Source organism: Miscanthus floridulus, chromosome 1 (genome assembly GCF_019320115.1).
Source record: "Miscanthus floridulus cultivar M001 chromosome 1, ASM1932011v1, whole genome shotgun sequence".
Taxonomy (NCBI): domain Eukaryota; kingdom Viridiplantae; phylum Streptophyta; class Magnoliopsida; order Poales; family Poaceae; genus Miscanthus; species Miscanthus floridulus.
Window position 1 is genome coordinate 66,495,584 of NC_089580.1, and position 27,490 is coordinate 66,523,073.

Below are 27,490 nucleotides of genomic sequence, written 5' to 3' on the forward strand. Positions count from 1 at the left end.
TGATCTTTGTTGCATGGTTGTATATCCTCTTTATGATCAAATTGAAGAATCCATCAAACACGTTCTTGACTCATGCGTTTCGCTCGTCAAACTTGGACGGTGGTTCTTTAGAAGTTAGGTCTAGTCCTTCAAGCGCCTCATGCCAACACTAGTAGGTTTCCATGTTGGTGGTGCCAAGCAATAAAAAATTGCCAAATGAACTCACGAAAGGCCTCAATTCTCTCATCATCCTAGTGGTATGGAAAATGTGGAAGCACGACATGACTATGTTTTTAATGGCATGAGGCCAAATGCCATAACAATCCTATAGGTAGGAGGAGGATGGTGACTTTGTCCTATGGTGCTCATCTGAAGCTAAAGATCTCCAAGAGCTCCTAATTAGGGCTATTATAGAGGCATATGTTCTAGTTTCGGGGTAGCCAGTTGTTTCTAGTATTTTTAAAGTTTTCGTATTTTGGGTGTGTCCTCGGGTGGGAGGACTCCTTTTTATTCCTGTTTTCTCCCTTCTCTCTCGTTAGTAAAAGAAAAAAGTCTACTTAACCCCATAACTATTGGACCCCTTAAACTATTGAAAGTTGTATAAATAATCCCATAAGATGGTTTCGAAGGCAATTTCACTCATGTGGCACATTACATGGGTGTTGACACAATGGTAAGTCTGCAAATAGTAGGAAAAGGTCCACATATATAGTCCCCTGATATTGTGGCTCTTAAAGCACCTAATAGTGTTCAAATAACCCACAAATGGTTTTTTTGTGTCGTTTTGACATCGTATCCCATCACAAGTCGCCTGAGTAACTGTGCATGCATGTAGGTCAAATACATAGATACAATAAAGCCTATACTCAAGCCCCCCAAAAGTAGAAGACGCTCAAATTCTCCTACATTCCTGACAGATTCATTACAAAAACATTATAATAATGTATTGCATTAGAGACTACATACGTCATCCATATCTAATGGTGCACAAAGATGTGTTTGGTTGATTGTATCCTCTTTATTCTGGCGGGTGGATTCATATAATCTGAGTAAAAAGTATGTCTTTTTACATATTGAGTGGATGCCACCTTCATGAGTGAATGCAAAAAATACGTCCTTCGTTCTGGCCCGGCAAATATGCTAAAAATGAGCTTCACTAACCATCCTAGCTAGTGGATACAATGCAGCTTGTGCTTGCCATATGTCATCCTCATATCTATCCACACAGACAACCAAATATCTTCATAGCAGATTACTACATTTACCATGCAACCAACCAAATAATTTTTTTTTCAGACTAATACATCCACTCATATAGGATATAGGATGCAGTGTCATGAAAGTAACCAAACACACCTAAAAAAAAGTACCAGCTTCATAGCCATCATAGGTGCAGCAACGTATATGTACACGAGATGTTTGAACAAGGAGGCCAAAAGCCCAAGCAAACCTTCTGTGTGCCAGGCTGCCAGCACCAGAACCAGAACCAGCACCACAACACCAAAAGGAGGCAGGGACACAGGACAAGCAACCGCGAGGGCGGAGGAGGCAACGCAATCAGCAGCGGCGTGTGGTCCGGCTACCCCCTGCCGAAGAGCCCGAGGCTGAAGAGCCTGGTGGGCGCCTGCCCCCTGGCGCGGTACCTGGCGGCCGCCTCCTCCGCGGCGAGGACCTCCTCGCCGCGTCGCGCCACGGCAGCCGCGCGCTTCTCCTCGGCGGCCCTGTGAAACGCCGCCGCACTGTTCTTCAGCTTCTCCGCTTGCGCAGCCTTCTTCATCTCCAGCTGCTCCTGCACGTACGCACACACCGTTCCTTCCGTTGAACAACTCAGGCATTACATTTACATCGGCGGTTCGGTAAAAAAAAAAAAAAAGAAGCATGACGGTGGTTTTTGGTGCATGCGACTCACGTGGATCTTCTTGAGCTCGGCCTCCATCTCCGCGACCTTGGAGTTCTCCCAGGAGGTGACGCTCGCCAGCCTCCTGGCCGCCCTGCGCCACACGGAGATTTCAGACCCAAGGATTGGAGACTGCAAATGGCATTTCATGACCCGTACGAGAGGGAGGGAGAGGACTTCACCTGTTCTCGGCTTTGGCCTTCTCGCTCTCCTCCCAGGCCCCGATGAACGACGTCCTCTTCGCGGTCACGACCCGGGTGAGAAACGCGTCTGAATATTAACGAGACAAGAGTTAGGACAACGCCGTGCGATTCCTCGGTGGATTCAGAGTAGAGAGCACACACACCTCTGTCGCGTGAGCCACCTGTGGCTGTAGCTGCAGGCGTCTCCGCATCTGTCGTCCCAAAAGGCAGGAGAAGAGGTTGGCACGTTTATCATCAAGGGGTAAATTGTGGTATTGCTACTGATAAATTGTGCTAATATAATGAACGTACGAAATATTTTGGTATTGCTGACAGGTAAATTGTGCTGCATTGCATTCATGCTATCCTCTAAGATTCTTAAGTGTTTATTTCTAGACTGTCATAATTCAGATTCTTACGGTTTAAAAAATTGTAATCTTGCCATGAAGTGCCAAACCATAAGATTTTATATGGCTACTATATTCAGAGGTCCATCAGTGTCTAACTGCACCCTCCTCAAGCTCAACGAGAAATGCTAACCCTCTGTTTCCGAAGCAAAACTTGCGAATTAACTCATCATGGAAACACAATCGAGGCCATATCTACTCGTGCAGTTCATGTATCATGTTCATACGATCTGCGGAAGCCGGTGTGGCCACAATCAAAATTAAAACTAGTCTTACTCTCCACCATGACGAGGGTCACCTCCGGCGCCGGCGCGGCCGTCTTCTCCTCGGCGATGTCCTTGGTCGGTACCGCTTCCGCCCCTGTGTTCTTGGCCTCCTCGGCCATCTCTGATGATCTCCCACGGCTTTCTTCAACAACCCGACCAGCAAAACCAAGAAAGATGTTTGGAGACGGATGCGGGGCTTGCTCGATTGACACGGGACACAACACCTTCGGGGAACTGAAAAGAAACAAAGGTTGGCAGCAGAAAGCAACGCGTGAGATGGATACAGAACGGCGTGAGATACAAGTCACAGACTGACACTGACTGCTGACTGGGGAGGTCACGACTCACGACCGCCCTCCTTTGCGTTACCGAAAACTATGTGCAAAATTTCCCCCTCCTGTTCTTATAATTCGCAAAAAAAAAAACTAGTCTATTCCTGTTTCGCTGCCTTCCCACCTTGGAGCATTGTTAATAGTGAGCGTCGACGACTGACGACAGTTGAAACAAGAGATTACAGTGGCTCATCGACCTTTCCTCCCATGCTGTTACTATCCTGACAGCCAATTTTTTTGTATTGGTTTTCACAGCAAAAACTATTCTGGAGCAAATGGCTTAATCAGTTAGGATGGGGGCAAAAGGATCGATTGGCTTCATTATTAGCCACGCACGGTACCGACGGTTTTGCATCTATGATCTATCGTGAAATGCGACAGTTTACCGCAGTACATTTCAGGTCTCTGAGTTGGTGACGGACTCGAGCATTCATGTATGATGCCGGTAAACGCTTTGTCCTTTGTAGCAATCAGTTAATTATAACAATGGATGATAGTTGTTTTCTTTTCCTTTTCCAAATTCAGCCGTCACCGGTCAGTACCACCTTGCATGCAACTGATGCTGTCAGTTAAACTGAGTCTGAAAAAACGGCATAATGCCCATAGGATAGACCAGAAAATTATTAGGGTGGAACCTAACCTGTCTGTCATGTGCTCTTTAGCACGGTATTCAATTCATAGGGCAGAATGTACACTGCTTCAATCATGAAAAAAAACTATATATCTAGAAAAAACGGAATGATTTACAGTTTGGAACAGAGGAAGTACAACTTTTTTAGATACCATATCAACATCTAAGGTCATTTGAAAATCCTAAATTTTGAATTTCCAAAATATGAGAACTTATTTTTTGGCAATAAATATTTTTTTTTAAAAAAAACATGTCAACTATAATGTTGTAGATCTCTACAATTCTGATATAGCGTTCGTCTTTATCTCACTTTATATGCAAAATTTGTAATCATTAGACAACTATTAAGGGTTAGGGTAGAACAGATAACGGCATAGTGCTCCCCTGCACTCCTAAAAACCGGTATTATTTTAATGCATATAGTGTAAATAATAGTTAATTATCATAACTGGAGAGTGCTCTCTAGCAAAAAGAATGTTGAGGTGTGGGTATAAGCAAATACCAACGTTATAAGACTGTCTCCAATAAAAAGACTCAAACCCAAAATAAGTAGTGAGATCCAAAATCAGCCTCCAACAGAGTACCTATACAGAGATCTATTTTGGGTTGCCTGAGAGACACAACCCAAATATGGGTATCCTCTCTCCTGGAAACCCATTTGCAGAAATGATTCTCTTTTGGGTCTTGTTGTTGGTGAAAGGATCAAGATGCTCAAGAGGGGGGTGAATTGGGCTAATTCTAAATTTTCTTGCAATAATCAAATCATACGGTTAGCCCAATTAACCCCTTGTGCCTAGAAGAGTGTTTCTATTAATGTAACGCACAACGGACTTTCAACCTATGTTCCAAACTTACTCTAGCATGGTAATTCTATGAATGTAAAGACAAGTATTGAATGCTCAAAGTAAATAGAGAAAGAGGAACGCGGCGATGTTTTGCCGAGGTATCGGAGAGTCGCCACTCCCCACTGGTCCTCGTTGGAGCACCCGCGCAAGGGTGTAGCTCCCCCTTGATCCGCGCAAGGATCGAGTGCTCTCTACATGTTGATTCTTCGACACTCCGTCGCGGCGAATCACCCAAAACCGCTCACAACTTGAGTTGGGCCATCCACAAGCTCCGTCGGGTGATCACCAAGCTCCCAATCACCACCAAGCTATCTAGGTGATGGCGATCACCAAGAGTAACAAGCACGAACTCTCACTTGACCACGCGAAGCCTAATGAGAACGGTGGATGCACACTTTGCTACTCTTGATTCACTAATGAGGCTACTCTCTTGGATTCACGAATCTCAATCACCTCACTAGGACCTTGCTCTTCTTGGCACTCACAAACGTGTTTCTCAGCTGTTGGAATGAGCAAAAGTAACTCCACACATGAGTAGAGCTTCTATTTATAAGATAGCCTGAAAAACGAACCGTTATGAGCTTCTGCGGGGTGACCGGACGCTGCGGTCATGTTGACCAGACGCTCCGGTCAGTTCAACCCGCATTCCAGTGATAAAGTGTTGACCGGACGCTGGCAGGGTCCGATCACCACTGACCGGACGCGTCCGGTCGCATTAAACCCTCACTGGAACCTTACTGTACTCGACCGGACGCTGAACCCCCAGGGTCCGGTCAGCACTGACCGGGCGCGTCCGGTCGCAGATTCCCTTCTCTGGAACCTTACTGGAGTCGACCAGACGCTGGACATCAGCGTCCGGTCATTTGACCTCTCCAGCGTCTGGTCGCACCGAACACAATTTCCCTGATCAAATAAACTGACCGGACCTGCGGCCAGCGTCCGGTCGCACCGGAGCCAGCGTCCGATCAGCATTTGACCCTCCATTCACTTCCAACTCTCGATCATATGTGAATGAAGTTTGCTCCAATGGATCTTAGGCATATTGAGGAGCTACCTAGTGCTAGTTTTAACAAGTGTGCACCACACCTAACTCACTAGACTCACCTAGATCGAGCTACCCGTCCATACCCCCCTTAATAGTACGGCCAAAGGAAAAACAAAGTCCTAAACTACTCTAAGTGTCTCTCCAACTCCAATCGACACTTAGAACTAGTCATCCTTAACCTTGTCGTCCATCCTTTGAAAATCGAAACGATTTCCATCGTAGGGGCATGACAACCTTGATTGCCCAATTGATCTCTATTACCATGACCTAACTTATTTGTCTCTGCAAAACACACGTTAGTCATAGTAATTTTGTACTGTCATTAATCACCGAAACCCAACAAAGGGGCCTAGATGCTTTCAATCTCCTCCTTTTTGGTGATTGATGACTATACCACCTCGAGTATGTGAAAGAGTGAGGTTTTTGACGGGGTAGGTTCATATAAGCTTTTGTCGATAAGAACAAAAGTGTTAGTCAAGCTTATATGACCCATGCCAACACAATGTACTCAAGAGATATGAATTAAGCATGAGTACAAGTAATAAAGCTCATTTGCATCGGAGTATAAACGCGGAAGCAAAGTAAATGAGCATAACACAAGTGATATGACATACCAATGAATACAAAGTAGAGAGCACACATATCATGTATCACAATCACGTAGATAACACTATCACTATCACATAGATATAATAATATGCATGAAAGTAACACACGAATGCATAATAGTAATAGTGTATCTCACAAATAAAACTCCAAATGTATATAATAAGCTAATACTAGATAACTAGCTCCCCCTAAACGTCGCCCCTCCTGAGTCTACATACTCGAACCCTCTCCCCCTTTGACGTCAAACACCAAAACCTAAGGGTTGATCGGCGGGGCTGCAGCGGACGAGCCGGGCGCTGAGGTACGAGGAGCAAGATGAAACTAGGCGTCCTCCATCATCGATCTGACCCTGAGCTCTGTACTGACTGACCCTCTCATGGCTGGAAGTGTCTCTGAAGCGGTCTGGGTCTGAGCTGGGGCAGGTGCGGCCTATGATGCTGCTGGTACGTCTGTCGTAGGATCGGAAGAGGGACAGACAAGGCAAGCCTCTGAGTAGTCCGCGACAGGGGGCTACTGTAGAAGACCGGTGGTATGTATATGTGGCGGTGTAGGCATGCCTGTCAACTCGCTGAAGGATGCTCCAGACTCCTGGAGACTGACGTGTCCGGCACAAATAGCGAGGATGACTGATCGGTGAGAAGCCCGTATAATATGGTGTGAACTACGGGCTACCACTGGTGAGGGAAGACCACTGGGACACCTGAACTGTAGGAGAAGCAACGAGCTGGAGGCTGTCCCTGACTCGAAGCCCCTGGGCTATACTGCTGGAGTCGTCGTAGTGGTGGCAGGGCTGAGCAAGCTGGGGCGAAAAGCTGTGGCTGTGGGGCCCCAAGTGCTGTTACTACATGCTGCATAGAATCCCATAAGCTGCTACTGCATGAGTAACTGCTGCTGATGCATCTCTGCTGAAGGATCTGCTGCTGCCTAGGAACTCGTCCTGATGAGGCCTGAAACTGTGCAAAGTTGGCAGCGGTCTCCTAAGGCCTGTCGTGCCTGATCCTGCTGCATCGCTCAAGAATAGCAATCAAAGCGGGGTCCGTCTGCGGTGTAGGTGGAGCTAAGCTAGAACTGCCGGCCTCTGCATCATGTCTGCTGTGAGGCATATGAGGAATCGTAGATAGTCGTCATCCAAGCTATCACTAGACTCTGTCACCTCCTGCTGTGCCTCAAGCTGCTCCTCCTCAGTAGCGGCTATGCCTCTGATAATCTCGTCCTAGCTGAGCTGCTGACTCTAGAACATCTAGACGATGGCTAGGGCTGAGTGGGTGCCTATGGTGTGCTGTGCCTGATCCTCTATGCCATGTTATAAGCTAGAAACTCTGTGGTGGCACCCTTGTACTCTGCAACCATCTCAGGGGTCCTAACCTGCACAGCCTTAAGCATCAGGAAAGTGATCCAATGTGCATATGGGAGCTGCCTATGACCCTTAAGCCCTCAGCTATAGTATCCTCCATCTCTAGATAGAAGGAGGTCCCAAATGTCGAACATGGTCTGCTGCATCAGGGCATTAAGGAGCCAGAGCTGTAGGCGAGTCAGACCCTCTCTGTATCCCAACCTAGGAAGTAGTGTTCCTCCTAATGATAGCCTCTAGCACTCGAGCTGTAGGAGTAAGGTCACTGGGGTTCCTCCTCGACCCCTCACCAAAGGGCTCCTTGAAGCAATGTCGCACAAGATCAGTAGGGGGCACTAAACCTCCATGAGGACGCCTGGGAGGCTCCTGCTGTCCATAACATACCTCATGTAATCTGACAGGCTGCTCCTATAGCCTCAGTATCTCCCTAGGCCCTAAAACTCATCACCCTGTAGTCTCTGGCGTTGAATGCAAAGTGTATGAAGTTATGATGTGGGTCAACATAGAGCGAAGCATAGAACTGCCGAACCCAAGATGGTACATACACTCCTATCTAGCCAATCAGATCTGTCATCCCCAGCAAATATGATAAGGGCAGATATGCTCTCTGGCTGCTGCCATAATAGACTCTATACTGTAGACTCTCTGAGATCAGAAGACTGCCCCACTGTTCAGATATGCATTGTAGAAGTCTTACTAGAGCAGTGTATAGAAACCCTCTGCTGCTCTCTCATCCCTCCTCGGAGAAAACCACACCTCAAACTCTACAAATCTTAGCTGTCGAACCTGTCTGGCCATGGCGGCCCTCAAGTCAAGATGTACTACTAGAGGGGGACCCTGTGGTCTAGGCGGTGGGTGTGAACCCCTGCGCTGTGTAGCTGGCCTCGGTGGAACTGTAGCACTGGTACAACCAGAGCGGCGTAGCTGGGGTGCCTGCTCGGTCTCCTCGGCCTGCTGGCCCTCCTGAGTCTCCTGAGCTGGCTGAGGCTCTGCTGGTGGGGGCTGCTGCTGTGGCTCCTGCTGGGACTCCCCCTGAAGGTCGAGGCTCCTCAATAGCCAGTCGACGTCCTACCATCATGACAGTCCTAGGTGGACCACCATGACGACGCTCAGCCTCCTCAACTGCTGCCCTCTGTGCTGGTGTGAGCTGCGGATCTACAATGACAACACCACTGCGAGCGCCGCCTCTCTCGGCACAGCTCTAGCGGCCTCAGCGACTGCTGCTGCTCTCGCTGTCTCTACGTCGGGGTACTTGCGCTTCTTAGATGTAACCTGCTTCGTCGCCTTGCCTTTGGTTCCTACGGGCAAGCAAGGCGGGGGCCTCCGATCGTCATCTCCTGGACCACCACCAACGTTCTTGGTGCGAGCCATCTGATCTGACAAGAGAAAAACTGCCGCTGTCAAGATCAACTGTCCACTGACACTTTCGAGGCTTGGCCTCGATCCGTACTCGCAAGCTTGGCTTCTGAGTTAACTGACAACTGCACCTGTCACCTCAACGACATCCGACTCGCTGCACGATGGAATAGATGGATATACAAGTAAATACGATATATCTAATAGATGCGAAAACCCTAGGAAGCAAGCAATGTAGGTACGAAATTGAGGCGACGGGCTTTCTACCTGACGAACCGGCGATCCGAGAAAAGAAGAGACGTGTCACGCGGGGGAAACCTCGGAACCGGCTAGGGTTAGGGTTTTGAGCGGTGAATGAATTGACAGCCCTGGATGTGATTTGAAATCAGTGTTATGAAATCGATCTAGGTTACAGGACAAAACTAATGTGGTTGAAGGGCATTGCCTTACCGAAAACACAGTCGACCAAAGGAGAGCAATGGCTCAGGGAGACGCTGACAGCCGTCGGCGAGGACGGGAGCACGCACCAGCACTGGAAGAGGCGGCAGTGCAGGAGCTCATGGAGGCACTGGCGACACGGCGAGGTGGAGCAGATGCGGCTGCAAGGTCGAGGCGCTCGGCGCAACGCGGGAGGAGGCGTGGGACAGCGACGGTGGAGACGGCGGCGTGGGCAGAGGCGAGCGCGGCAAGCTTCTTCGGCGATTTGGGACTTGCGGCGGCTAGGGTTAAGGAAGTCGACGGGATGGATCCAGAGCAACGCGGTGATTCGGTTAAAAAGGTTCCCCAACTGCAACAGATAAGGAAACGTGAGAAGAGATCTGATGCCGCACGAGATCCACTGACCGGACGCTCCGGTGGTAGCGACCGGACGCTACCACCCAGCGTCCGGTCGATTCCAGAGAGGTCCAATTCCTTTGGAATCACGACCGAACGCGTCCGGTGGTCCATGACCGGACGCAGGCAGGGTCCGGTCAGTTGCCTTGAACTCCATGTAGATCGACCGGACGCTGGAATCCTTCCTGACCGGACGCTCAAACGCAGAGTCCGGTCACTCCTTCAGCTTCTGTTCACCTCCTGTGAACTGACCGGACGCTGGACAGCAGCGTCTGGTGCAGCGTCCGGTCACCCTTTTCCAGCAAATCTTCAATGTTCCTTCGCGCTGCCTGTTCCCAATCAAGTCCCAACTTGAATAAGATCCAAATAAACACCAATTGGGACTGATGTGAGTGACCTCTCTCAAACCCTCATATTTTTCAAAATATTTTGCCTTAGGCTATAATTCTTTTTAAGAAAATAGGCAATAAGAGGGCAAATGGAACAAAACGACAAAAACAACAATCCATGCATATGCAATACTTGTAAGTAAATCTAGTTGCTTGTCAAGTTTGATCCAAGGTTAAGCTTCTTCACACGCTTTTCGGCGGTTATCTTAACCATGTTAGACAAGCCCTATATGCATTACCAAAAATCAAACATGTTGTATATTACAATGAATGCAAGGGACAACACAAGCTCAATTTTTAGTGAAGTTACTAAAATCAAGTACATTGAGCTCATTCCGCAATCTACAAAATGTAGCCTCATCTAGCGGTTTAGTGAAGATATCCGCTAATTGATCTTCGGTTCTTACACCTTCTAGTGATATATCATTTTTAGCAACATGATCTCTTAGAAAGTGATGGCGGATATCTATGTGCTTGGTGCGAGAGTGTTGAACCGGATTATTTGCAAGTTTTACCGCACTTTCATTGTCGCACAAAAGAGGTACCTTTTCTAGAACTACACCATAGTCTAGCAAAGTTTGTTTCATGTATAAAATTTGTGCACAACAAGCACCCGCGGCAATGTATTCCGCTTCGGCGGTGGACAAAGCCACACTATTTTGTTTCTTGGAGGACCAAGACACAAGTGATCTACCAAGCAAATGGCACCCTCCGGATGTGCTCTTTCTATCAACTTTGCAACCGGCATAATCCGAATCGGAATAGCCGACTAATTCAAATATAGCTCCTTTGGGATACCAAAGGCCAATGCTTGGTGTGTGCTTAAGATACCTAAGGATTCTTTTTACGGCAATTAAATGTGTTTCCTTAGGATTAGCTTGAAATCTAGCACACATACACACACTAAACATGATGTCGGGCCTAGATGCGGTTAAATATAACAAGCTACCAATCATAGAACGGTAGAGAGTTTGATCAACCGGGTTACCTCCCTCATCTAGGTCGAGATGTCCATTGGTAGGCATTGGTGTCTTGATTGGCTTACATTCATCCATCTTGAATCTCTTGAGAAGATCTTTTGTGTATTTCTCTTGAGAGATGAAGATGCCTTCTTTCATTTGCTTGACTTGAAAACCAAGAAAGAATGTAAGCTCACCAATCATGGACATCTCGAACTCCTTCGACATCAATTCACCAAATTCTTTGCATGAGTCTTCATTTGATGATCCAAAGATGATATCATCAACATATACTTGACAAATGAAGATATGCCCATCAAGCTTCTTGGTGAATAGTGTGGTGTCGACCTTCCCAATGGTGAAGCCCTTGTCAATGAGGAAGTCCCGAAGGCGCTCATACCAAGCTCTTGGGGCTTGCTTAAGCCCATATAGTGCCTTGGACAACCTATAAACATGATTAGGATATCTAGGGTCTTCAAACCCTGGGAGGTTGATCAACATAGACTAGTTCATTAATAAAGCCATTTAAAAATGCACTTTTCACATCCATTTGATATAGTTTCATTTCATGATGTGATGCATATGCAAGTAAGGATACGGATGGCTTCTAATCTTGCAACCGGTGCAAAGGTCTCTCCAAAATCCAAACCTTCAACTTGAGAGAACCCCTTTGCAACTAGTCTTGCCTTGTTCCTCACAACAACACCTTGATCATCTTGCTTGTTGCGGAACACCCACTTTGTTCCAATGACTCTTGCACCTTTTGGTCGCTCTTCAAGAGTCCAAACTTCATTGCGAGTGAAGTTGTTCAACTCTTCATGCATGGCATTGATCCAATCCGGATCTTTAAGAGCTTCTTCTACCTTGGTAGGCTCATAGCAAGAGACAAAAGAGTGATGAGCAATAAATGAAGTAAGTTTTTGAGATCGAGTCATTACACCCTTTGATGGACTCCCTATGATGAGATCTTGTGGATGATCTTGTAGGAGAGGTGTATTTCTTCTATTGACCACTTGAGGAGGAGGTTGTGGAGCATCAACATCTTGTGCTTGTACCACCATTTGCTCATGGGAGATATGAGTATCTTCATTTTCTACTCTCCCATCTTTTTCACCATCTTGTGGCACACTTGATGAAGAAGGTTGATCAATGACTTGTACATCATCTTCATCATCTTTAGGCTTGATGTCTCCAACGGAATGTTCTTCATAGCCTCCCTCAATGGTTCATCACCTACATCATCAAGATTCTCATGTGCTCCTTGGGAGCCGTTAGATTCATCAAATTCCACATCATATGTTTCTTCAACCAAGCCGGTGGCATGATTAAATACTCTATATGCTTTGGACTTTGATGAGTAACCAACAAGAAAACCAATATCACAATGTCTTTGGAACTTCCCTAGGTGTTGCCGCTTCTTGTAGATGTAGCATTTGCAACCAAACACCCTAAAGAAGGAGACGTCCGGCTTCTTCCCATTGAGCAACTCATAAGGTGTCTTGCCAAGGAACTTTTGAAGGAATAGGCGGTTTGATGCATAGCATGCGGTGTTGATTGCTTCCGCCCATAGAGCTTCGGGGGTGTTGTACTCATCTAGCATTGTCCTTGCAAGAGTGATCAAAGTCCGGTTCTTCCTCTCAACTACACCATTTTGTTGAGGAGTATAAGTTGCGGAGACTTCATGCTTGATCCCAACTTCATCACAATAAGCTTCAATGTTTGTGTTGTCAAATTCTTTTCCATTGTCACTTCTTATCTTCTTGAGCTTCACTTCAAATTCATTTTGAGCTCTCTTGGCAAACTTCTTGAAGCAAGATGCAACTTCGGATTTGTCATGAAGGAAGAATACCCATGTATACCTTGAATAGTCATCAACAATCACAAGACAATAGAGATTCCCTCCCAAACTCTTGTATGTTGTTGGTCCAAATAAATCCATGTGTAGGAGTTCTAGCACTCTTGTGGTTGACATGAAAGCTTTGGTTGGATGAGTATTTGCTACTTGCTTGCCGGCTTGACATGCACTACAAAGCTTGTCCTTTTCAAACTTCACATCCTTCAACCCTCTCACCAAATCATTCTTCATAAGCTTCTTGAGTGAACTCATACCAACATGAGCAAGTCTTCTATGCCATAGCCACCCAAGTGTTGTTTTGGTGAATAGGCAAGTCTTCAAATTTGCATCTTCGGAGGTGAAGTCCACTAGATATAAGTTGTTGTATCTAAATCCATTGAATATCACTTGATTATCATCTACCTTGGATACAACAACCTCCTTCTCGGTGAACAAGCATTGGAAGCCAAGATCACACAATTGTCCAACGGATAGCAAGTTGAAGCTCAATGAGGCAACATATAGCACATTGGAGATGGAATGATCATTTGATATTGCCACTTTGCCCAATCCTTTAACCTTGCCCTTTGAATTATCTCCAAATGTTATTTTCTCTTGTCCATCTACCTCTTCATCTAGTGAGGTGAACATACGAGGATCACCGGTCATATGTTGAGTGCAACCACTATCAATAACCCAATGACTTCCACCGGTCTTGTAGTTCACCTACACACAAGAGATTCAAGCTTTAGGAATCCAAACTTGTTGAGGGCCCTTCACCTTCTCAACAAGTGACTTAGCCACCCAAATCTTCTTAGGCCTATTCTTGTTAGGGGGTCCTAAGAACATGACTTTCATCTTCCCACTAGAGTCCTTTCTAAGCATGTAGTGAGCATTGAAGGCAAAGGGTCTAGCATGCTTGGGCAAGGGTTGTGGCGGTGGAGTTTGGCACTCATGAGCAAAGTGGCCTTCTTGTCCACACTCAAAACATCTCTTTGGCTTTGGCTTTGGCTTTGATTGTTGTTGTTGAACTTGAGCCTTCTTCTTCTCTACACTTGCCACATATCCAATGCCACTTCTATCCATCTTCATGACGGTGTTCATGAGTAGCTCACTTTGGAGGTGCTTGCCTCTAGCAAACTTGCTCAACCCAATCTTGAGATGCTCTTTCTCCAACTTGAGCTTCTTATTTTCTTCCTTTAGAGCATCATCTTTCTTCTCTTCCTTGAGCTTCTTGTTTTCTTCTTTGAGCTTCTCATTCTCAAGGATCAACTCTTTGTCATGATCAAGAGTTTCTAGCACAATGGTGTTGTGGCTTTTCATTTCTTCAAGATCTTTCATGAGCTTTTCATTTGTGTTCTTGAGCTTGACATATTCATCATAGTCATTGCACTCAACCACTTGCTTGCCTTTGCCACTAGATCCTTGCTCAATGCTCTCATCAATCAAATCATCACATGATGTAGCTATATCAATCTTAACAACATGGTTAGTAGCATCATGTGGCTCATTTGGTAAAAATTCTTGAGCAATAACAAGAGTATCATGATTGATCTTAAGAGTTGTATACTCATCTTTTAGCTTGTTGTGACTAGTGATGAGCTCATTGTGCACCCACTCAAGTTTATCATGTTTATCTTTAAGCTCTTTCTTAGAAGATTTGAGCTCCTTGAGTTTGGATGATATAGCATCATTAGTTTCTCTAAGCTCATCATTAGCCTTTTCCAATGTATCGCACTTTGCTAAGAGTGAATCATTTTTAGCATCAAGCTTTTCATTTGTAGCTCTACTCTTTCTAATGATCTTAGTGTATTTTCTTAGTATTTTGACAAGATCATCATATGAAGGTGAATCATCATCATCGCTATCGCTATCATCATCACTAGCTTGCTCATCATCACTACTATCATCATTCTTAGTTACCTTGCGTTCACCCTTGGCCATAAGGCATAGGTGTGTAGAGGATGATGGCGATGGTGGCGGTGAAGATGAAAGATCAATAGCAATGGCGGCCACCTTCTCATTGTCACTATCATCATCGGATGATCCACTAGATGAATCAATGTCCGTGAGCCAATCACCGACGATGTAGGCCTTTCCACTCTTCTTCTTCTTGTGGAAGTCCCTCTTTTTGCCATCTCTCTTCTTGTATGGCTTGTTCTTCTTCTTCTCATCTTCATCTTCATTACTTGAGTCATCTTTCTTGCCCTTGTTCTTGTTCTTGAACTTGTCTTTCTTGGGCTTGGGGCATTGATGTGCTAGATGACCAAGTTCACCACAATTGAAGCAATCCATTTCGGAGATTGGCTTTCTTCTAGAGCTTGTGAAGAACTTCTTCTTCTTGCCGTCGAACTTGATGCCACTCTTGTTTAGCTTCTTTAGCATCTTGGCGGCTTTCTTCACCATGAGAGCAAGATTTTCATCTTCATCTTCTTCATCACTTGAGCTCTCATACTCAAGTCTTGCTTTGCCCTTGTCTTGGCTAGCTTTGAATGCTAAGTCCTTCTCTTTCTTCTTGATAGAGGATGAGCCATCTTGTGGCGTGATGTGCATGTACATCTCATGAGCATTGATCTTTCCCAAGATTTGTGTCGGTGTAGCGGTGGAAAGATCACCTTGGTGTAACACGGTCACAATATGCCCATATTTGTCAATGGGGAGGACACTCAAGATCTTTCTCACAACGTCGGATGGTGACATTTGAGTAAGTCCAAGCCCATTGACTTCCTCTACAAGAACATTCAAACGTGAATACATCTCATTAGCACATTCTTTGGGAAGCATCTCAAATGAATTTAGCTTTTTAATCACAAGATGATAGCGTTCCTCACGCTCACTCTTGGTTCCCTCATGGAGCGCACAAACGTCCGACCATAGTGCATGGGCGTCTTTGTGGTTCCTTACGCGGTTGAACACATCTTTGCAAAGGCCTCTAAAGATGGTGTTTCGAGCCTTTGCATTCCATTTTTCATAATTAACCTCATCGCCTTGTAAGTTAGTAGCATCCCGAGGTTTTGGAAGCCTTGTGAGGCGGCTCTAAGAATACCAACGTCTAGAGCTTCTAAGTACGCCTCCATGCGGATTTTCCAATATGGAAAGTCATCTCCCTCAAAGATAGGAGGAGGTCCATCCCCGTGAGACATCTTGCTCTAAGCGGTTAAGCTTAAAAACGTGAGCACGAGGCTCTGATACCAATTGAAAGGATCAAGATGCCCAAGAGGGGGGGTGAATTGGGCTAATTCTAAATTTTCTTGCAATAATCAAATCCTACGGTTAGCCCAATTAACCCCTTGTGCCTAGAAAAGTGTTTCTATTAATCTAACGCACAACGGACTTGCAACCTATGTTCCAAACTTACTCTAGCATGGCAATTCTATGAATGTAAAGACAAGTATTGAATTGCTCAAAGTAAATGCTCAAAGTAAATAGAGAGAGAGGAACGCGGCGATGTTTTGCCGAGGTATCGGAGAGTCGCCACTCCCCACTAGTCCTCGTTGGAGCACCCGCGCAAGGGTGTAGCTCCCCCTTGATCCGCGCAAGGATCAAGTGCTCTCTACGGGTTGATTCTTCGACACTCCGTCACGGCGAATCACCCAAAACCGCTCACAACTTGAGTTGGGTCACCCACAAGCTCCGTCGGGTGATCACCAAGCTCCCAATCACCACCAAGCCGTCTAGGTGATGGCGATCACCAAGAGTAACAAGCAAGAACTCTCACTTGACCACGCGAAGCCTAATGAGAACGGTGGATGCACACTTGCTACTCTTGATTCACTAATGAGGCTACTCTCTTGGATTCACGAATCTCAATCACCTCACTAGGACCTTGCTCTTCTTGGCACTCACAAACGTGTTTCTCAGCTGTTGGAATGAGCAAAAGTAACTCCACACACGAGTGGAGCTTCTATTTATAAGGCAGCCTGAAAAGCGAACCGTTATGAGCTTCTGCGGGGTGACCGGACGCTCCGGTCATGTTGACCGGACGCTCCGGTCAGTTCAACCTGCATTCCAGTGATAAAGTGTTGACCGGACGCTGGCAGGGTCCGATCACCACTGATCGGACGCGTCCGGTCGCATTAAACCCTCACTGGAACCTTACTGTACTCGACCGGACGCTGAACCCCCTAGGGTCCGGTCAGCACTGACCGGACGCGTCCGGTCGCAGATTCCCTTCTCTGGAACCTTACTGGAGTCGACCAGACGCTGGACATCAGCGTCCGGTCATTTGACCTCTCCAGTGTCCGATCGCACTGAACACAATTTCCTGATCAAATGAACTGACCGGACCCTGCGGTCAGCGTCCGGTCGCACCGGAGCCAGTGTCCGGTCAGCATTTGACCCTCCATTCACTTCCAACTCTCGATCATATGTGAATGAAGTTTGCTCCAATAGATCTTAGGCATATTGAGGAGCTACCTAGTGCTAGTTTTAACAAGTGTGCACCACACCTAACTCACTAGACTCACCTAGGTCAAGCTACCCGTCCATATCCCCCTTAATAGTACGGCCAAAGGAAAAACAAAGTCCTAAACTACTCTAAGTGTCTCTCCAACTCCAATCGACACTTAGAACTAGTCATCCTTAACCTTGTCGTCCATCCTTTGAAAACCGAAACGATTTCCATCGTAGGGGCATGACAACCTTGATCGCCCAATTGATCTCCATTACCATGACCTAACTTATTTGCCTCTGCAAAACACACGTTAGTCATAGTAATTTTGTATTGTCATTAATCACCGAAACACAACAAAGGGCCTAGATGCTTTCAGTTGGAGAAGATGCCGAATAGGCATCGAACCTTTTGCCTGTAGCGCTACCCAAAATACGAATGAGTCTTGTATTTTAGGTGGTGTTGTTGGTGATAGCCTAAGAGTCCTATAACAAACATATTCCTAACTTCCTTTTTGTGAAGATTCATCAGGTGAAATATGAAGGGTTGTCACTTGTCAGCTGAGGGTCTCAGAAGTCAGAAACCCAACGGCGCCCGGGGGTTCGCGGTTTTAGCTTGGAGCACAGTACAGCAAATAAGGCCCCGTTTAGTTCCAACCCAAAAACCAAAAATTTTCAAGATTCCCTGTCACATCGAATCTTGCGGCACATGCATGGAGTATTAAATGTAGACGAAAAAAAAAACCAATTGCACAGTTCATCGAGAAATTGCGAGACGAATCTTTTAAGCCTAAATAGTCCATAATTGGACAATTTTTGCCAAATAACAACGAAAGTGCTACAGTAGCCAAAAGCCAAAAATTTTCGGAACTAAACACGCCCTAAAACTCAGGCGCTGGGCACGTACACAAAAACCATGGACAAGACGAGTCATCGTCAGTCTTCATGCTTTTGCATTTTGTGGCAGAATTAGGCAACCTAGTCAACTACTCAACTCTGGTGGTACTAGCTGGTAGTAGTACACTGATAAAAGCGATTAGCCTCCCCTGAACTTGCCCAAGAAGCACTAATCACGTGCACTAACACCAGGTTTTAGGCAGGGTTTCACACCTGTCTCACGCATATTCTGCCGTCTCTGCATTTCCTGCTGTCGGTGCGCTGCGACCTGAGCCCATGGTTCGCGACTCACGTGCTCTGTTCAAGTTCGCGATGCCTCCACATTTGGTACGATTATGATTTACGAACGCTAGATTCTTTCTTTCTCGTGAAGGAAAGGCAGAATATACGAACGCCAAGTTCAGAGCAAGTTTTTTTTTTCACTTTGCATCCACAGGCCACAGGGAATCGTCACTCCGGGCCCCGCAAGCTCGCGAGCCTCGGTGGACTAGAGACGTCCGTCCGTCGTCTCGGCGTCTCGGAGACCCAGGTCACATCACACGCGACTGCCACATCTGGCGGAAACCGGCAGCTCTGGCTCGCAGAATCGGAGGCCGAGGGAGCGGAGCCCGTGGCGCGACGCGGCTGGTTTCGAGAGCGCCCGGAGGCCGGAGAAACCAAACCGTGGCCGTGCCCACCGGTTGGACGCCCGCCCGGCTCCCGATAAATCCCGGCCGCGCCACATGCTGCAGCTGCACATCCCTACCCTCCCAAACTTGGCAGACCCAGACCCAACGGCTACCGAGCTACCTACCGTTCTCTCGGAGAACTAGCAAAAGATTCGTCGCGATGGACGTGTACATCTCGGAGGAGTACGTGGCCCAGCGGCGCGCCGAGAGGAGGGCCGCGCGGATTGCCGCGGCTTCTTCACGCAGCGGAGAGGGGAAGGCGCGGGCGGACAGCGAGCAGAAGCGGTGGACGGCGGTCCGCGTGGGCGGAGAAGGGCAAGCGGCCTGTCGACGGCGGCAATGCCGATACGAACGTCGGCGGTGGCTCCGCCTGGCTGGTCGGGGAGGACGCCGTTCTCAGCTACTTCTCGGCTTAGGAAGGCGTACGTTGTCCCGCTGCATGCGTCGGCGTCGAGCTAGGCAATGCAAATAGCCATGCCACGCACAGTTGCGTTGATCGCTATTGCCTACTGGTGGAGCGTTCGCCATGCTCCTTACTGGTGGCAGGTTTTCTTTGTGAGTAGTGTAAGCGATTCGTGTGTGATTGTTGGGCAACAATGCTAGTTCAGCTCATCGACCATTTTTTTGGCCGCCAGATTTCGCAGAGATAGAACAAGGGAGGCTTGTTACCATTTTTCACATGGCAGTATACATCTTTTGTGTTACTCCTGTCCCGTCGCATATGTTTACCTGCTAAGTACTAACAGAAATTCATATCAAGGAGTATGAAGCAACCAGCCAGTCATCTTAATTTGAAGGTATACATAGTGCCGTGTACTACTGACGCAATCACGCAACTACTACCTCAGACCAGCGCTATTCCGCTGTACTTTCAACAAATTGTCCACTCGTAGAGTTGCTCCACAACTCAACTGCTTTTGTTATATCTTTTTGTGACATCACGGATCTATATTTTAGCTTTTAAGTTTTAATCTCATTAGCTATATTGTATTCCTTCATCCACGTAGTTTAAACTCTAGTGTTTATTGTACCTTTTATTCATTTTTTATTTTATATTTTATTCAATTTTTATTTTATATCTTATTAGATTCTAGGTCAATTTTTATTGTACCTTCATCCACTATAGAATAAACAGCTGTTTCAGCTTGTATGACAGCGCCTAAGATGTTAAATTTACTCTATCAAAGAATTACATGTGTTGTATTATTGATTTGTTTAAAAAAGATAAAGTGCTTACCGTCGGACTACCAATGTTGATGTATAGTCATGTATAAACTTATATAAAGAAATAACACTCAAAATTTAATGTCACAGAGATAGAGTTTTAATATAGCTTAAAATGAACTCTCATTGTCCTTGCATTGCAATGGTGATAAATAAACTATATAAATATATATTTATTGCTAATATATGCATATGTAAACTTGGCATGCATGGTGACACATAACACTTAAGTTTAGATAAAACCGAGTAATCTAGAATATATATATATATATATATATATATATATATATATATATATATATATATATATATATATATACCTCTTTATGGTTATTTAATACTTTTCAAATAGTAGCTTATATTGATAATTATATGTAGGTTTGAGGGATATTTTTAGTATTATGTTTTATAACATAAAAAATGGATAATTTAGATGTAAACTAAACGTTCTACTTTAGATTATCTTCCTTGATGATAGAGGTGGATAATCTAAAAGCAAATTTAAAGATTACTTTAAATTATCTTACATAATGATAAAGGTTGGTGGTTCAGTTGTAGATTAGGGGGCTATTTATGTCTTTTCATAGTGGAAGAAGTGTGAAATTTTTTTAGATGGAATTGATTCAAGGGCAATTCTCTGTGGTGTTTAAAGTAAATCAAATTAATGACTAGATGTTTCTAATTATTATAAACATTGTTGTGTCTCTTTTTTCTAATGAATCCTCTGAAGGTGAAGGCTCTGAGGATCTCCCGTTAGTAGTGTTAAGATATGTTGTCATCCTTTGTATTACACCTTTGTGGATTTTTTATGTGTATTTAGTTGAAACTTGAGTATAAGCTATATCAGCTTTGTTGCATTAATTTATGTGACATGATGAATCTATATTTTGATTTTCAGCTTTTAATCTTATTAGTTCTTGTATATTTTTACCCATATGTTAAGTTGGAACTTCATTGCTTATTACATCTTTATTTATATTTTTTTGTATTTTATTTAAAAATAGATTTTGCCCTAGGCTCCACTAATAATTACTACAATGGCATAAATAGTCATTTTTACCGACACCACGGCACTCAAGATGTTGAATTTGCTATACCGAAGAATCACATGTGTAGTAGTATTGCTTTATGAAACATAGAATGCTCAAAACTAAGTTACATATGGACATAATGCATCAAAATGTATAAACCTAGCTAAAGTAACATCTTACAATATTTATTATCTTGGAGTATTAATATAACTTAATTAAATTGTTAGTATCGTTGGTATGTGGTTTATCAAACAAAGCTTTTTCACATTTGATAAAAGTGTTAAAACAAATATTTATCCTAATATGTGCATGTTTATTTGGTCTACATGGTAGCACATAACATCTATTATTAGTTTAATTTAACTGTGTTAGAAGTAGTGTGCAATTTAGAAATATACATATAACGTATTTTGTGGGTATTGAATTATCTTTTATGATAGCTTATATTTGTAGTTAGAAAATTTGAACTTATTTTAGTTTACTTTTTATAATAACAGATGTGAACTGTGGGTAATTCAAATAATAATTAAATGCATTAGTTATCATGTTTTTTAGAATGAAAAACATGGGTAGTTTAAAAGCAAATTTAGGATTCCTTTGCAGATTGAAGGCCAGATCAACGCCGTATGCTCTGCCGGGCGCGTCGAGGATGCGATCATCTTCGTATCCCATCACATGTAGTAAAATCTCATGGATCATTTGGTTTGGGATGTGCTAGTGGAAGATTTCAGGTAGTCAGCATGTTCGCTTGTTGGTTTTAGCCAGAACTTATTAGTCAGCTAACAGTATTTTCCTCTCACAACAAATCAGCATTAATCAGGCTTATCAGCCCAGAAACCTACCCAAACATGCTCAATAATCATCGTAAGGGATTCGTATCTGATTTAGGACAAACTTCAGCAAATCAGGTCACCGTGTACTTCTCTTCGCTAGGCTTTATTGGCAGATCGGTAGAATGGAACATGCAGAGGCCCAAAGAGGTCACTGTAGATCTTTGTATTCTTCCTATTGTTAAGAGGGAAATGCATTTTACAGTATTACACATTTACACGCCACTAAACTGAACTAGTTATTAAGAGTCTCCATAATTCGGGCGGACAAAATTTGATTGGATTTAATTCTTACTCATACAAGGATACAACGACTGGAAATCTGGAACAGATGAGGCTGTATCAGTGGTTCAGGGCTTGTGCACTGCTGAATACCCCTGCGTGTGGTCGTTGTGCGTTGGAGCGGTGACATACAGAACAACAGAAGCGCCGAGCAGTAGGATCAGAAGAGCTGTGAAGTTCACCAGCAGAGCTTCCGAGCTGTACCTGCCAAGGCCGGCAGCCTGAAGGAAGGTGAGCTTCTCCAGGAAACCCAGCTCTGCAGCAAGCAGTGCCAGTATGTAGACAACAAGCCCAGCGCGAATGTGCCATGGGAGCATTCTGCGCCGGACTGTTGGCGAAGCACCAGGGAAGAAGAAGGTTGTAACACCAAGTAGCCACTGAAATATGAAATCAATGCATTAAGGCTCAAGTTTATTCTGAAATGGGCTTTGTATATATAAATAAATGTCTTACAAATAATAATAACAGCAAAATTCTCCTAAAAAATAATAGCAGCAAATCAATTACTGCCCTATACCAAACAAAAAACATCACCCTATGTGAACGAGGACAGAACACTGCATGCTTACAAAGCTCAGCTGAAAGGAAAGGAGTTCAATTTCTAGATGTTTGGTTTGCAGCCCACATTGCCATGCTAGAAGTTAGGATGACCATATATATTTCATTCTCATTTAATATTTCCATTGCAAAGTTTGAACAATTTATTCTGACAAATACTCAGATAGCACTATAGCAGTGCAAGGCTTGCACCTGGAAAAGCACTATTCTCATGAATAAAGCAGTATGTCAATCATACTTGCATTGTTACACATGCCAAAAGTTTTTTTTATGATCCTCATAGCTCACAATGTTACAAAAATAAAAAGGGTTTGTGTGCATCACCTGTATACCGTACAGGCAGATAGTTCCAAGTCCAACCCACGAATGCAAGCTGTAGAGATTATCAATTCCACTTTCATTGTGGAACTTGAAGGCAGCATATATCCCAACAGAACCCAGGAAGAGTGCAACAGCATGAAGAAGCATGTGAACCATCTTGTTTGCATCATGACTCCATGGCCATATTTTGTAGCCCATTATGGCTGCAGACAAATGCAACAGCTTGGTCACAAATGTTCAATGCTGCCACATGATGGAAAGACCATCGTGTAAATAAAAAAGGACTTGTACTATACCTTCGCTCCCTAGGATGATGAATCCTATTAGCATAAGCACAGGATGCACCTGCACACACCTGGCTTATTACATTAGGAATTAGGACATTTTAAATAGAACCTTATCCTTCAGGGTGGGGGGAGGCAAGCCATGACACCATACGCGTCTAAGGATCCTTTTTGTTGAAATTAAAACTAGGGATTCCCCATGTCAGTGAATGATTTCTGGTTTCTTGGCTTCCTATTGATGAGAAGAAAATGATCTAGGTTTTTCTTTCGTTGGCAGTAACTGATTTGGGTAATCTGGGGTGTCAGTAAGATGGCGACAACAACAACAACAAAGCCTTTAAGTCCCAAACAAGTTGGGGTAGGCTAGAGTTGAAACCCAGCAGAAGAAATCAAGGTTCAGGCACGTGAATAGCGATCAAGGTGTCAGTAAGATGGCGACAAAAAATAAAATTTTAAACTCCGTGACTGAGATTCTGTACAAAACAATTCACTTATGCATCAGCACCGAAGAGACGCGGGAGGGGGGGGGGGGGGGGGGGCAGCAAAGGTACAAAACAGAATAATTACAATGCTGGATCCATGCATTGGGTTTTTGTGAAGGTAAAACAGCTCAGCCAAATAATTTACTGCTGCCCTAATTGACAAAGTGCTACGGCACCGTCCCTCAATTAGAGCTTTCCTTGCTCCATGCTGTCCTCGAAAACACTCTGGATCTCAGGATTCATGCCCCCCCCCCCCCCCCCCCCTCATGCTTCATCTAAACTCTAATGTACATATATTTTTTCCAAGCTAAAATAATTGGCAATTAATATATAGCCTCTTCTATTTAGAATATGATTACTAGCTGGCTCCCCCTCTGTACATTTTCTAGCTCCAGTTATATTTTGTTCATGTGCTCTGTTACTTTACTGAAAGCTGGTACCCCCAGCAGTTTTGTTTTAAAACAAATCATATGCTTTCAATAAAAGTAGGTAACAAACTTTGGTTAAAAAGAGACCTAAGGAACTTGACAATGCTGGATGGAAATCCTAATCGATATACATTTATACAACGTCAGGCCTCATAAAGTCTATGATAATTTTTTACCGTAGAGTTGTAACTTTGAAGGGCTTAAGCTCCAATTCTCATCGCAATGTACCCTGATATACTAGTTCTGGATTCAAGAACATATGGCTAAATAAGAACAATAAATTAGATGTCAGCCTATCACATTCATGTTGGTGATGAAAACTCCGAAGCTATAGGGATATAGACAGATTGCTAGTCTTAACAAATTCCTATTGTAGTCTGACAAACGATCTCAAATTAATGAAATTGGTCATATTTAAAATATGCAGATCATTAATCTTAAACATATAAGCAAATTTAAATTGACCAAATTATTATAGGTTAGGATAACAAGCGAAACAAATTCAGCGTTTCAATTGGATGTCACAACTTAAACATGTCCTCCCTGGGTTAGTCTAGCAAATAACAAGAGAGCAGTAATGCAAGGTAAAATGGTGAAACATAACATCTAGATTCCAAACACCTGAAACCTACTAGAGCACACTACAACGCTAGATTGCCATAGGCCAGGGCCACTAGAGCCAAGCAAGCAGTGATTACAGCACAGCACAGCACAGCACAGCCTAGCAAGTTACAGAAAAGCAACTAAGCAGCCATGAACCGCCATGTGGCATTAAAACCGGTCGATCTCCGCCGTGGTAGTTGAACCCAAAAGAGTATGACCACAGCAGATCCCCGTTCGCCTCGCGGGAATGGGTTCACGGCAATCAGATTCCAACCAAACCAAGGACCCGGGGACCTCTACGGCCATGAAATCGAATGCTACCTGCTTATGTCCACGGGAAGAAACGGCAGAGAAAAGAGTCTTACGTTGAAGATGAGGCCCTTGTTAGTGGGGGAGCCGAGCGAGAGCCCACCGCGAAAATAGACACACCACAGCAGCACGAGCACCGCCGCGGAGGCCGCGAGCAAGCGCGCCACCTTCGCGAGCGCCGGCACGGCCATCTCCTCCTCCGGCGTTGGGAGAGGGATCGGAGCTTGGAAGCCTCGGCCCGGCCGCCTTGGCAATGTCAACAGACTCGATGAGATAGTCAACACCGTGTCCTTGTCTGTGGGCCGCAGAGAGGACGACGAAGTTGACCCAGCAAACGAGAATATGGGCCTCGGCCTGAAAACAGCCACATCTGTATTAGGCCTTGGACTGAAATGGGCCTAAATGGTTCTAATTGACACGCTTTCCTCTAAAACGTTATCTGTCCTATATATATATATATATATATATATATATATATATATATATATGTTTGCTTCGTAGTGCGATTGTGGTGCCTGTCAATTGCCGTCACTGTCCACAGCAGGGAAGCATCATATTCCTCTCCCCGTGTCACAAACACTATCCACGACGATATACCACGCACAAAAAGTCGTGTCTAATGATGCGCTGCTATGGACGTGCTAAGGGCCAAAATCCCCTAATCGCCACCCCATCCAGTGCACCGTTCTTCCGTGTTGCGTTTCAATCAAATCTGACGAAAGTGAAACAGACGGCACGGATCCGTACGAGAGAGCGCCCTGACTGCCCGCGACGCCGCACCTAACCGACCATGTTGAATTCAGCTGCCGAGTCTCGATCGGTCGGTCTCTGTGCTTAGCGTTTCTCGCGAGACTTTGCAGCGGATTGCGTCGATGGGCGATGACAGTATGGCACATTGTCCTCTCACGGAAACATGGTTAGCTTCATAAGTGAGCTAGAAACTTCATTTTCAAAGAAATGCCAGAGTTAAGTGTAATCGCCATCTTGCAATGAACATCTTACCCTTCTTGGGAACATTGCAACCGCAACGGCTCACAAGAATCCCATACTCGGGCTGTTCGCTTGTTGATTTCAGTCAGTGCTTATCAGTCAGTCAACAGTGTTTTTCTCTCACAGTAAACCAGCACCAACTGGTCTTATCAGCCCAGAAACCAACCAGCGAACAGGCTCACTCTTTCGTCTTTCCTGCGCCTGCCATTCTGCCATAGTGCCATACCTTCTAAGCCCAGTCTCCTGCACCACCAGCACATCACTGCTCAACTCTAAATTTCTCTCTTTAACAAAGAGTACCATCTACCACTACACATTTTTTTCCGAGCTACTGTTCCAGCACACAGCTTCTTGACTACTACCACTGTTCATTCACGCGTCACACAAAAGACAAGCTTTTCCCAGTTCCCTTGCAGTTAAAGCGATGCATACGAACTTAGCAAGGATTGATTTTACTGGCAGAAGGAAGTTAGGAAGGACCAATTCGTGTACACAGTCCCTCTGCTCCAATTTTTAACCTTTTCAGCCTGGCAGAAGCTAACTCGTAACAGTACAGAAAATTTCTCTTCAGAATGTACACAGTACACTAATTCAACCACCATTCACCTTTACAACTGGGAAGCATTTAATCATAAGGTTTCGGCAACGGCAGGTTACCCATCATGCATTGCCATGCCACCACTGTGTTCCTCTCCGTAGGTTTTCAGGCAGAGAGGAAGTTTCGTTCTGCAGTTTTTAACCGGTCCCGGAACACTGCAAGTCTGCAATGCAATGTTCTCTTCTCTTCTCTTCTCCGACAGACAGGGGGCCGGGTGAGCTGAAAGCCTGAAAACCACCACGACGAACAAGTGGCACATGATGCCGACTGAGCAAGCACAGGCACAGATCGATCCTCTCAGATCTCTCGACCTCGCGCTTTTCTTCTCTCTCTGCTTGGAATGGAACCATGCAAAACTCCAGCCGCAAGCTTGCTACGCGTGACAGCGCGCGTGAGCGGTTTCGTACCTTGGCGGCAAGCTAGCTAGGCAGATCAACTGCAGCTCTGCAAAAAGCACAAGAACATTGTAAAAAGAAAAGAAAGGGTGTACAAATTTTTTATGTGTCTGGATGCCTCAAGCTACATTCCCATGCATCCACAAGCACGAACTGAAGCAGGCCCGGACGGTAGCTCATGCTTCCCAGCCAGCCAGCTGAGGTTTAGCCAACCGTGATACCAACGTCCTACTGGTAAGCCACTGGTGCTAGTGCTACGACCGACGACGACGACGTTGGCAGAAA

At 45.0% G+C, this 27,490-nt stretch overlaps 2 protein-coding genes and 1 pseudogene across 3 annotated transcripts; 1 reads left to right on the plus strand and 2 right to left on the minus strand.

Annotated features, from left to right (window-relative positions):
* Positions 1-1,087: 1,087 nt before the first annotated feature.
* On the minus strand, positions 1,088-2,974 carry LOC136486048 (remorin-like). 2 transcript variants are annotated; one of them, XM_066482834.1, is made up of 5 exons: positions 2,742-2,974; positions 2,223-2,270; positions 2,059-2,146; positions 1,889-1,970; positions 1,088-1,762 (listed from the first exon to the last, which is right to left on the minus strand). In XM_066482834.1, exons 1-5 carry the CDS (start codon positions 2,848-2,850, stop codon positions 1,559-1,561), a joined length of 531 nt encoding a protein of 176 aa, XP_066338931.1. In that variant the 5' UTR covers positions 2,851-2,974; the 3' UTR covers positions 1,088-1,558. The 2 variants fall into 2 exon arrangements, with proteins under 2 accessions (XP_066338931.1, XP_066338923.1); XM_066482826.1 differs by having other exon boundaries at positions 1,107-1,768; positions 2,742-2,970.
* Positions 2,975-18,957: 15,983 nt separating this feature from the next.
* LOC136486061 (uncharacterized) lies at positions 18,958-19,521 on the plus strand (annotated as a pseudogene).
* A 2,557-nt stretch (positions 19,522-22,078) lies between these two features.
* LOC136486072 (probable ascorbate-specific transmembrane electron transporter 1) lies at positions 22,079-25,493 on the minus strand. The gene is made up of 4 exons (XM_066482846.1): positions 25,279-25,493; positions 23,413-23,461; positions 23,120-23,319; positions 22,079-22,614 (listed from the first exon to the last, which is right to left on the minus strand). Exons 1-4 carry the CDS (start codon positions 25,411-25,413, stop codon positions 22,306-22,308), a joined length of 693 nt encoding a protein of 230 aa, XP_066338943.1. The 5' UTR covers positions 25,414-25,493; the 3' UTR covers positions 22,079-22,305.
* Between the last annotated feature and the right edge of the window lie 1,997 nt (positions 25,494-27,490).

What these genes read in the sequence shown, in the direction of transcription:
- LOC136486048 (XM_066482826.1), bottom strand. Translation starts at nt 2,850, where the DNA reads ATGGCCGAGGAGGCCAAGAACACAGGGGCGGAAGCGGTACCGACCAAG. An exon ending in GACCCTCGTCATGGTGGAGA is followed by an intron (nt 2,271 to 2,741) that starts GTAAGACTAGTT and finishes TTGGGACGACAG; the next exon opens with ATGCGGAGACGCCTGCAGCT. An exon ending in CCGAGCTCAAGAAGATCCAC is followed by an intron (nt 1,769 to 1,888) that starts GTGAGTCGCATG and finishes GCGTACGTGCAG; the next exon opens with GAGCAGCTGGAGATGAAGAA.
- LOC136486072 (XM_066482846.1), bottom strand. Translation starts at nt 25,413, where the DNA reads ATGGCCGTGCCGGCGCTCGCGAAGGTGGCGCGCTTGCTCGCGGCCTCC. An exon ending in CATCATCCTAGGGAGCGAAG is followed by an intron (nt 23,320 to 23,412) that starts GTATAGTACAAG and finishes ATTTGTCTGCAG; the next exon opens with CCATAATGGGCTACAAAATA. An exon ending in TCTGCCTGTACGGTATACAG is followed by an intron (nt 22,615 to 23,119) that starts GTGATGCACACA and finishes TTCATATTTCAG; the next exon opens with TGGCTACTTGGTGTTACAAC.